Raw genomic sequence first — 12,204 nt, 5'->3', positions numbered from 1 at the left:
TGAGCTACAATACATACTAGATTGAATTCACTCACATTTCTCTTCAGACTTTGTAAATAAATGCTCCTTCAAATCATGGATGTTCAAAAGACCAAAAGAAAATGCAGCAAAATGATAACAATGGTTGCTTCTGGTTTTCTTTGTTATATTTGTTTAAATTCTTTTAAATTTCCACAATAATTTCTATAATCCAAAATCAACAATAAGAGTTTTTGTTTATAAACACAAAGGTCAAAATTTATTTTTCTCCTACAAAAAGTATTAAAGAATTAAGTTTTGTTGCAATTCTAGGGCTGAGACTATTTCTTGTTAAATTAGAATGAATTGGTAAATTGAATAAATTCTAATTTTCTTTAGGAGCTTCTTAAGAGATACTCAGAGATGGATAATCATTATGAGTGCTTAAATAGATTGTCTCTTGACTTGAAGAAGGAAATCGAAACACAAAAAGAGCTTTCAATTAGAGTAAAAGCAAACCTCGCACTTCCATGTCCACAAAGCAAGCAAATTCAAAAACTTCTCACTGCAAACCAAAGATGTTCCATGGAATTTCATAGAGTCATGAAGAAACTTCAGGTACCATCTTTTTTAGTAATATCTTTGTAAATATCACTATAAATTTCCATTACAAACTTTAGTGTTTCAGTCCTGCTTTAAGAGTTGACATATTTGTTATTTAGTGTATTTACTCCTGAATTAAAGATTATGTGGGTCTAAGAACAGTGTGTGCAAGATCCTGAGTGCACCTAGGACCTGTTTATTCAACAAAACCTGAGCTTTGCCTATGGGCCTAGACACCGTCCAGGTGTTCAGGAGACAAGCATGAATAACACGTCAGGGATCTCATAGTGAGTGAGGCAGACATATAAACAGGTAGTAAGTGTAGCGACCGAAGTACGTTTAGATTATATGACATACCAGATAAAAAGTTAAAGAACATAAGACTGTAGTAGAGAAGACAGACTCAAACGATAAAGCTTGGAGTTCATTTTGTAAATGAGGCAGAGCCATTGGACACTTATTTTAAGGTGGTGGCTGTAGCATGATCAGATTATCATTTTAGATACTTCACTGCAGACAAAGAAGAAATGAGTTTGTGGAGGATAAGCCTAGTGGCAGAGAGAAGAGATAAGAGACAGTTACAGTGGTCCGGATGAGCTATTCTGAGCGACTACTGCTAGGGAAGGATTCATAGGAATGGAGAGCACAGACGAGGTTAAAGAAACATTTGGCAGCTTAACACAGTAGTTGGTGTGATCGGTGGTGGAAGTACAGGAGGGAAGTTTAGATTGAGTCCCAGAATTTGGGTTTAGCCAGGTTAGTGGGGAGTGGTACCATTAACTGAGATAGAGAGGGAAAAGAGATTAGGTGTTTAGTTTGAGATGTTTTGAGGTAGAGAGAGATACCTAAGACAGAACGTCTAAGAAGGGAGACCAAGCAGGCATTTAGTCAAGAGTCTGAGGCTTGTCAGGAGAAAAGTCAGGACTAAAGATAAGGATTTGGGATTCATATAGGTGATAGATCGCACAACATGTGTAAGGTCGCCCAGAAAACATAATAGAGGAATAAGAGTTTGGGGATAAGTTCGGATAAGATCCAAACTCCAGAAAAGATAGTTCTCCAAGAGACAGTAGCAGAAAAGAGCAACTCATGGGTTCAAGGTTAGGAAAGTCAAAGTGACAGAAAAGAACCAGGCAACAGTGCTATTACTTAAGTCAGTGGAGGAGAGTACGTCAAAGATTAAGTAGTCAAGAGTGGCAGATGCTTCAGTCAGCTAGAATGTGGACTGAAGAGATCTCCTCAATTTGTTGATAATAGAGCTCACTGGTGACATCTGTCAGAGCAGTTTTAGTTGAGTAGTTAAGGAAAAGGCCAAATTATAAGGGTTAAGGAATGGTGGATGTTAAGGAAGTAGGGAGCTGGTATCTTCCCTTCCTAGGTAAATTGCCCCTTACGCCCTGATATTCTTCCATAAACCCTGGCAATCAGATATCCAGAACTTATTGAGGAGATCCGTGAAGCATATGGCATTCAAATTATTGTCACCTTGGGCTTCCCTGGTGGCGCAGTGGTTGAGAGTCTGCCTGCCGATGCAGGGGACACGGGTTCATGCCCTGGTCCGGGAGGATCCCACATGCCGCGGAGCGGCTGGGCCCGTGAGCCATGGCCGCTGAGCCTCAGTGTCCAGAGCCTGTGCTCCACAATGGGAGAGGCCCGCGTACCGCAAAAAAAAAAAAAAAAAAAAAAATATTGTCACCTTAAAGCCAAACATCTAAATATGCTTGACAAGTAAATTTTGGGACATGTCATACCCGTTTTGGTTACCCAATCAAGGTAGGCAGAAGATGTTGAAAATGAATCTCAGGTATCTAGCTGGGAACTGGGTGATTGATGACACAATTAACCAAAAGGGGGGTAAATAAGCAAAGGTGGGTTTCTAGGGAAAGGAATCATGTGCATTTTATTTATTTATTTTTTTTTTTCATTTTAAATCTATTGAATTTGAGGTAACTGTAGGACATCCATGAGGTATATCCAGGGGCAAGTCAGAAATATGGAACTAGATGGAGGCCTGGAAGTTATTCTCCCAAGTTGCTGGGAAGAGAAAATTGGGGATAGAGAGAGGCTCTTTCCTTCTCCCTCACTTACCAGAGGATATAGATAATAAGAGATGCCATCCTGCCTCATAGTCTCAGGGGTTTAAAACTTCATCTAAATGTGGTACAAGTTTCATTTCCCAATTTGTTTAATGTTTTTCTGCAAGTATGTGTTAAGCCATGTTACAAAGATAAAGGAAGAACAACATGAATCCATCAATAAACTTGAAGTGGCTTTTATTGATGAAGTGGAAAAGCAAAATGAACTGCTAATTAAAATACAGCACCTTCAACAAGATTATGATGTACCGCCCACAGAATCAAGGGACCTCAAATTGAGCCAGAGTATGGATCTGCATATTGAGGTACAATTTGTTTAAAATGGGTTTAATTAGATTTCAAGCCTTTTTATCAAGTAGAAAAGTACCTTTTCATACGTTTAGAGTCATTTTTATTTACCAAAAATTAAAAATCAGTTGCAGAATGACAGCTGGCCAGTTGTAAAGAGTGCCAAGTAATAGTCTAGCCTCCTTTCAGAACCCCAAAGATACAGGAAATAGATGTAATAGCATCAAGTGGGAATTCACGGAACCCCAGAATAAGTTTCCGAATGCCTTCTAAAACTTCCTAGATCTGTGACTGGGAGTCAGAAACATTTTTCTTACAACTCTGCATGAAGTGTCCTGCTCCCTCTCAGCAGTAGGAGGCTGGCATTCAATTCCCAAAACCATGTACAGCCTGTTTTATGCACAGAAAACTACATCCAGAAACAATTCATATTTTGTGATTATTAGTCACAGTTTTACAGTTTTGAGGGATTTTAATTCTAACATGCAGATTTGTAGACATGACTCCATTATAGGCTATACACCAAAATTTTATCAAATAACTAAAGTTTTAAATTAGAATTATATTTACAGTACTTCAAAATATTAAGAATAAGAGTTCAATAAGGTGTTTTCCCCTTTTTATGATATTTAGATTAAAGCTTTTCTAATGTTCATGTGATTCAATGCTTATTTTTCTCAGGAAATTCTCAAGGATTTTTCAGAAAGTGATTGCCATAGCATAGAGACTGAATTTCAGCAAGCACTAAGTAATCGAAAAGAAATGACCCGGTTTTTGGAAGAGTGGTTGAATGCTCATTTTGATATAGAAAAGCTTAAAAATGGCATCCAGAAAGAAACTGATAGTATATTTCAAGTGAATAACTTCTATAATAACAAAATAATTGTAAGTAGTAATTTTCTTGTGCTACCTCATTCTTTTTGTTGTTGTCTGCTTTAATTTTTATACCTCATTTGTAAAAAGACTTAGAGCAACTTAATTTTAAGTATTTTCTTAAAATTTATTTGTATAGGCTTTGTGAAAAAAATTGACTGTGTAAAACATCTTCTGCCTCTAATGTATTATGCTTCCTTAGGATAATTAAATATATATTTATACTTGTAAAGAAGATAACAAAGTCTTGGTGTGTAGTAATCAGTTTGTTACACACAGATGTGGAATCCGGAATCCTCTTCCAATTCTCTTTCTTTTCTCACTTCTCACTGCTTCTGTAGGAATTGAGCCTTTTCCCCAGGTAGGCTCAGACAAGGTGAGACATGAACCTGTTTCAGGGCTACAGGCAACAACTGTAGGAAAGCCCTGGACAAGCCTAGCCAGCTGCTTTATTAATAAGGCCTCACATGCTTTTTGTCTCAGTGGTGTCACTGTCACATGCCCTGATCCTTCAACTTTGATGTTCAAAAATGTGGTTTGTAATCATTGTTCCCAAGGTGATCAGCCCTAGTGGACAGATTCATAAGAACCAACATGGCTTACTACCAGTTTATTGATTTGTTTTACTTTCCACTGCTCAGAATATTCATTCTACTTTCTGAAGTAATCCCTATGTCATATACCTAGTAAAATATGCAGTAATCAGAAAGTTGCTTGTTATATGTAATTGGAACAAAGGGACCTGGATTAATATTACAGCTTTTAATATTAGTTTTATATTCCTGTGTTTGGGTAGTTATTTCCAGATAAAGACTTTAACTTCATCTGGAAACTAAAATCACATTGAAATATAGATAATGTTTTTAAAAAAATGTTTTCCTGTGGCTGGATTGTTCATCCATTTGTTGGATACCCCAAGCAAAATAGTAAATGAGCTGTTTTTAAAAAAAAGTCCACAGTCAATGGAGAAAAGCATAATTGATGTTTGGATAAGATAATTTCCATATAATTCTGAGTTGTTCTGTAATGTTGAGGGCCCGTTTGTGATTAGAAAGTAGGGATTCCTTCAGCAAGGTCCTACTGTTTAGCACAGGGAACTATACTCAATATTTTGTAATAACCTATAAGGGAAAAGAATATGAAAAAAAAGATACATATGTATGTATAACTGAATCACTTTGCTGTACACCTGAAACTAACACAACTTTGTAAATCAATTATACTTCAATAAAAAGGAAAAGAAAAGAAAATAGGGATTCCTGCTGTGGGGATCAGCATGGATCAGCATGGATATGTGGCTTCTTCCAGCACCCTGAAAGAAGGAACTGGTAATTCTGTATGGTGGGAGGTCCATAGTCTAGAGCCATGGAGGGTCCAGGATGCCAGCAAGAACACAGCTAATTTAGGATCCAAGTCTGACAGAATTGCCATAAAACCACAAAGAAATTTATAGGTAAGACCAATAAGGCGTCCATGATGAGAGCAAAAAAGTACATCCCTTAGGAATTAGGAAGTAAAAAGATGATATGAGTAATTTCAGAGTTAGTTAGGCTTTGATGTAAAAGAAGGCATTGGTTGATCATTATTCCCTGCACAGAAATACAAGGTTTTCAGATTAATTACCAAAAGTCAGTGAATGATTTTCCCTGGAACCACTGAGGTTTGGAATGAAAATAGCTTGTTGTTAAGTTTATTGGTTATGCTCTGCTATTAGATGTCAGTTAATGTTTATATATGACATGATATGTGTCATAACATACATAATAACTTTAACCTTCACAATTCTTTGGATTCTTCTTCATACATTAGTACTGATCTAATAAGGTAAGATTATCATCTTGCAAATCAACACGAATGCTCTCCAGCCTTTATTCTTTTATTCTCATCACCAACATCCAACATCGTTTGAAATTTCAGGAACTGATGCAAACCACAAAGAATGTTCACATCCTTTTAAAGTGCTGTTCTGGAATATTCTGAATAATTTTGGCCTATGCCTTGACCTAGAAATCTATTATTTTCATAGTGGATTTTTTTTTAATGTAATTCATCTTAGAGCTATAATGGTGTTTTTACTATCCTATAGGCTATAATGAATGAATCAACAGAATTCGAAGAAAGAAATGCCACCATAGCCAAAGAATGGGGACGTGATCTGAAATCAATGAAAGAGAACAATGAAAAACTGTTTAAAAGCTACCAAACTTTGAAGATCTCCCTGAACTCTGGTTCCCTTGTTAATCCTACTACACAAGACAATAAGAATCTTCATGTTACATCAAGAACTACACAACAAGCCACAGAGGTATGTACTTTCTTATGTTTTTCAATTTGCAGCTTCATCAAAGACTTAAAAATGCATTTAACATCTTATATAACATTTATATATAACATGTCTTATATAACATTTCAGAGCAAAATTATAGTATTGAATGTGTTAAGGAACATGGACCATCTTTGTGCCCGTGTGATGGGCTTGTTTTTTAAATATAGTTCTATCGTGGCTATCACTCAACTAATTATGAAGCTAGACATTATATAAGAACTTCCCTTTGGATTATAAAACAGAAGTAACTCATAGCTTAATTTGATTACTAGATACAGACACTTAAAGTATTATTACCATACAGTGTAAGTTTCCTAAATCATGTGACTTTCTATTAAAATATAATCTGTGTCTGTATACAGAACTAGTTTAGGGGGAAAGAGCAATTTAGTTTTTCTCTAATTATCATCAGTGTCTTTCATACTGGTTAATGTTATAATCAAGATCAAAATGGAAGAGGCCAAAAATATAACAGATTTCTTAAGCAGATTAACCTGTATCCAAGAATCAGTATGTTATTTGAATAATTCAGTTACTTTATTAACTACCCTTACGTGGGACTCTGTAAAGCGAACATGCTATTTTATTTTGTTAGCGCACAAAATGACTTAGTAGGGTACCCAAGAGTGTATATAAGTTATACACTTATACACTTATATAACTTATAATCATTTTTACCAAAGTAAATACTTATAATAAAACATCAACCACTAGTTTAATCGCTACCAGTGGAAACTAGAAGGTCAGTAGTATACAATTGATTGATTTGCTGCACTTCACTACCTCAGTCAGCTGGCAGAGATAAAACAGCAGAAATTTGAAACCCATCTACCAAAGCAATAAGATAAAGAAGCAGAGGGAGATAACGTCTTTAGTGACCCAGGAAGTGCCCTATCGGATAAGAAATAATATGCCACTAGTTTGGTAATTATGCCAAATTAGAGTAGTTTGGTAATGATACAGGAATAGATAACTAGAGTAGTTTGGTAATGATGCAGAAATAGGTAAACAGAGCATTGGAACAGAGCAGAGTTCAGCAGCACACTCAGATAAGTATGAGGATTTAGTATATGATAATGGTAACAGTCGGCTCAGTGGGGAAAAGACGATTTACTTAATGTTTGATTCAGAGCAACCACCTAGCTATCTGGGAAAAAAGTCTGGATTTCTACCCCACTCACAAAGCAAAAATAAATTCTGAGTAGGTCAAAAAACACATTTTCCAGGAAAGCCTGCATAGAATAATCTTATAAATATGAACAAATTCAGGTATTTAAATTCCAGTATTTTTGTACATGGAAAAAACTGGAAATAACCTAAGTGTTCATTAGTGGATGGTCTCCACTAATGTATGGATGTATGTATCCATGAAAACAAATATGAGAGATCTACGTGTGTCGATAATGGAAAGATCTGAAAAATATATTATTAGATTTTTTTTTAAATGCAGAACTATATATTTAGTATACTATATATTTAGTAACTATATATTTATTTCCTACTGTGTGTATGACTGTTTTTATGAACTGAATATTCACTTATGCTTAGATACACATAGGAAACTTCTGGAAGGATACACCTGAAAGAGTTTAGTCATTACTTCATTCAGGGTCAGCTAGGGTTCTGAGGTGGGGAAACTTACTCTTCATCAAATGCCTCTGAATTTTTCCATATGCTTGTATTTTTCAAGTTAAAAAGTAGGTAATAAAAATAAAGGAAAAGACATGTATTACTTTAAAGAGCTAATTATCAAATGTACTTTCTCTAAGTGGTGTTAATTTAAAATGTAAGTACCTATTTAATATGCTTGGCACCATGCTAACTAGTAAATAAACGCTAAACCTTATAATGTAAAATGTGGGCATTTTTTAATCCAAAAGACATCAGCTTATAAATAAAAAGAAATACATGTGTAAATTGAGTGACATTGGCTTCTTTTCTATCCTTTGTTAGTGAAATCTGTGAAAATTAATTCCTATATATGATTATTTTTGTCTTAAACTTATGTACTATGACTCTGTCTATATGGCAGACCTTAAGCATGTGTACTTTTTCTAATAGAAAACTCAAGAGCTGGAAACGTCACTCCATGAAGCTAAAGAAAGCGCTATGCATGAGGAAGGCAAGATTATAAAGATGCAGAAAGAACTTGAGATGACTAATGACATAATAGCAAAACTTCAAGGGCAAGTTAATGAATCAAATGATTGCCTTGAAAAAACAAAAGAAATGATCCAAATACTTCAGGTAATTTAACAAACTCATTTTATAAATAAAAGGGTTTGTTTGTTTTTTTTTTTTCTTTTACTGTTGAATTTGGCAGATAATCTAGGACTCAGCTTTTACTTCAACTTCCTATTATCTGTGAATATCTGAAGTTCAGTACTCAAACTTTTAAGAAGCAAGTGACAACTTAGAAATGAAATACAGGAGTATATTTTCATTCAAGATAATGATTTTTATCTTCCTAGAAAAATTATTTTTAAGAGATATAAATATTATTCTTTATAGTTTAAAATGTCTATTTTTTTATTTTTCAAAAAAAGGCTTCCTATCTAAATATTTAACATTCTTTATTAGATAAGTGCATTTTAAAATTCTCTTTTCTTCTGCTTAATCCCTTGTTATTGAGTCCCAGCCTTTCGGCTGACTCTGACCTATTTTCTTTATAAAGAGCAGTAATATAAATCTTTTTGACCATGAATGCCCTTACACAGTTTGCACCCTCATTCATCATATCCTTACCACTCCCTTTTTTTTTTAGCCCAGCCACTTCTCACACTTGTGCTACTTGAGTCCAGCCCTAATAAGTATTTGTGCTATTCTTGCTCCAGTGTCTCTTCATTACAGTTAAAATTAGGAATAAGTAAAGGATGTCTGTTCTTTCCATTATTTAACATTGTTCTAAAAATTCTGATTCATTCAGTGAGACATGAAACAGAGAGGCAAGAGAAAATAATCTCAGTTTTGTTTTTCAGCAATTGTTTGTATAGCTAAAAACCAAGAAAATCAACTGTGAGGCTTTAGAATTTTTGATAGTAGTTTTTTAATATTTCAAATAATTAAATGACCACATTTTTATTCTTTCAACAAATATTTTTGGTTACCTGCTGTGTGTTGGTCATTGTTCTAGATGCCATGTATACAGCAGTGGGAAAAAAAAATAGAAGTTTCTCCCTTCCTTCAAGGAGTTTATGTTCTTGTTCAGGAAGACAGAAAATAATGAAGTATATACGTGTGTCAAGTGGTGAAAAGTGCAATGGAAAAAAGTTAAGCCAGACAAGGGTACATGGATACTGAGTGAGGGTTGGGGTATAAGGGAAAGAGATGTGACTTTATAAAAGGGCATTGAGGAGAGCCACACCTTTGAGGTGACATGAAGTGATGGAGTGAGTGATGTAGTAGGGAAAGGGCCTTCTAGGCAAAGGAAATAGCAAACACAAAGCCTTCAACACAGAAACAGTCTAGACGTGTTTAAGAAACCATAAGAAAGCCATTGTCTCCTGAGCAGAGTGAGCAAGAGAATAGAGGTGGGAAGTAAGGTGAGAAGTAGCAGAGAATCAACCCATAAAGTGTCTTGCAGACTACTTTGGTTTTTATTCTGGGTGAGATGGGAAATCATCAGAGGATTTTGGCTAAAGGCTATTACGGTCTTAATGTTTTAAAAGTTGCCCTCTGAAGATAGAATACAGAAGGGTGCGTTAGTGTGACATGCTAGCTGCTACAGCAAAGGGAACCAAAAATGCAATGGCTCAAATAAGATGGAAGGTTATTTCTCTAATTCATATAAAAGCCTGAATTCCAGGTTGGGGGATGGCTTTGTTCACATGATCAATCAGAGGCCCACATTTCTCCCATCTTGTTTCTCTGCCACACCCTTGGGTGCTGTTTTCATCTTAGTGATTAAAGCCAGGTTTTAAGCTGTCCATGCTTGGGCTCACAGGAAAGGGACAAGATGGAGAAGCTAAAATATCTTAAAATCTCTACTCTCAAAGGCTCTAGCCCAGAAGTGGCACACATCTCTTCCTCTCATATTTCTTGGAGTCAGAGATGATTTCCCTAGTTTTTGACCTGAGCAACTGGAAAAAGGACTTGCCATTTATGGAGATAGAAAAGGCTGCCAGAAGAGCAAGTTTGAGAACATGGGAGCAGACTCAGAGTTCAGTTTTGAGCACGTTGAATTTGAAATGCCTACTGGGGACACCCAAGCTGAGATATGTCTTAGGCAGTTGGATATGTGAGTCTGAGAGAGAGAGAGAGAGATCTAAACTTGAGGTGTAAGTTTGGGGAATTGTCAGCATATAAAAGTCATGAGACTAGATGGGAGCGTGAACATATGGAGAAGAGATGCAGAGTAACTAAAAGATACTGAGATGGAGCAGGCGGGAGTAAAAGAGAAAGAGGGGCAGGTGGGGGGCAAGAGAGAGTGGTTCTAATTTCCTCATATAAGTGAAGAAAGGGCATAAAGAAAGAGGGAGTGAGCAGCAAACTTCACATTCAGTATAGATTGAACCTGTGTTATGGAGAGACAAGTATCTTTCCTGCATACCAGAAGTAACCATTTAGATAATATAGCAGAGTCTGGGGGGTCTTGTACAGCACTCTTGGGGAAAGAAAGCAAAATACAGGGTATCCATAAAAATCTTTGTACAGTTTGAATTTTTGAAATATTTGTTTCTGTGTATTATATAAATATTCTATAAAATACAGTCTTTTGCATGTAACTCAAGAGTTGGCATAATAAAAAAATAAAAACCTATTTACCACTATTTGAAAATACCTATCCAATATAATGTAGGGTTTATTAATGGAATATGGAAGAAAGTAGTTTGAACAAATGAAACATTAACAATTTCATTTAAGTCTTTATATTTTTCCTCTGTTGTATCTTTACAAATTGTTTATGTCAAATAGCAGTGAATTTGTTAAAAATTTAAGCTGCACTAGAACTTTATGGACATCCTACACAATAGGAAAAAAATCTTGTAATGGCCACAGAATCTAAAATAAAGTGTTTGAAGACTAAACAAAAGATGAGGAAAACATATATGAAAGGAACAATAGAACTTCAAAGAGTAATGCGGGAGAAAATGTGGTTTAAGATTTGAAGCCTGCCATTTCCTGTTTTGGAACCTAAATACTGTACATCCATCAGTTTTTCCCAAATTAATTTCTAAATTTGATGTAATTTAATTCATACTCAAAGGAATTCTTTTTCTGGTAGAACAAGGAAAGTTTATTAACAGAATCCATCTAAAATATAGACGATAAATAGATCATGTTAACTAAAAATTATACTTTCAGTTCATTAGAAAAACTGTTTAAGGTGATCGGTATGTCTTGAGTTCAGCTTTCATCACATGCCAAACGTTTGAAATATGGAATTCTTATTGTCTTTCATTTTAAGTCAGTATTTCCAATTTTGATTTTTTTTATGTAAGAATTATTTTAAACAATGTTATATATGACTAATTTATTTCATTATATTGTGGTAAAAAGTTACTGTAACTTCTGCGCTTATAGAATATATTTTTAAATTTTTGATATCATAAATGGATAATTGTTTTTGGAGTTCTTTGAATTTTTAAAACAGTATATAGACAAATAGATCAATGGAATAGAATAGAGGGCACAGAAATAGACCCACACAACTATAGTCAACTGATCTTTGACAAAAGAGCAAAGGCAATTCAGTGGTTCAGTGGAAAAGGATAATCTTATCAACTAATGGTGCTGGACCAATTGCACATTCACAAGCGAAAAAACAAGGCTTGACACAGACCTTACACCTTTCACAAAAATTAACTCAATTGATCATAAACGTAAATGTAAAACACAGAACTAGGAAACTCCTAGAAAATGACATAGGAGAAAAACTAGCAGACCTTGGGTTGGGCGATGACTTTTTTAGACACAACACCAAGAACACGATACGTGAAAGAAAAAATTGATAAGTTGGACTTCATTTAAATTAAAAACGTTTGCCCTGTGAAAGTCAAACCACAGATTGGGAGAAAAATGTTTGCAAAACATATCTGATAAAGGACTGTTATCCAAAAT

The 12,204-nt window shown here is 35.0% G+C and overlaps 1 protein-coding gene across 2 annotated transcripts in view; it reads left to right on the top strand.

The window, feature by feature from the left end:
- CENPE (centromere protein E) overlaps positions 1-12,204 on the top strand; it is a 72,057-nt gene that overhangs the window by 49,184 nt on the left and 10,669 nt on the right. For both annotated transcript variants that reach the window (XM_024741787.1, XM_024741786.1), the window contains 5 exons: positions 358-576; positions 2,765-2,962; positions 3,627-3,830; positions 5,905-6,123; positions 8,206-8,391. In XM_024741787.1, coding sequence (XP_024597555.1) covers positions 358-576; positions 2,765-2,962; positions 3,627-3,830; positions 5,905-6,123; positions 8,206-8,391 — 1,026 coding nt within the window. The remainder of the gene's footprint in view (positions 1-357; positions 577-2,764; positions 2,963-3,626; positions 3,831-5,904; positions 6,124-8,205; positions 8,392-12,204) is intronic.

The sequence above is a fragment of the Neophocaena asiaeorientalis genome, unplaced genomic scaffold (genome assembly GCF_003031525.2).
Source record: "Neophocaena asiaeorientalis asiaeorientalis breed wild unplaced genomic scaffold, Neophocaena_asiaeorientalis_V1.1 scaffold218, whole genome shotgun sequence".
In the NCBI taxonomy this organism is placed as follows: domain Eukaryota; kingdom Metazoa; phylum Chordata; class Mammalia; order Artiodactyla; family Phocoenidae; genus Neophocaena; species Neophocaena asiaeorientalis.
Note: the sequence above shows the minus strand (reverse complement) of the source record. Positions and strands in the feature narration are given on the sequence as shown.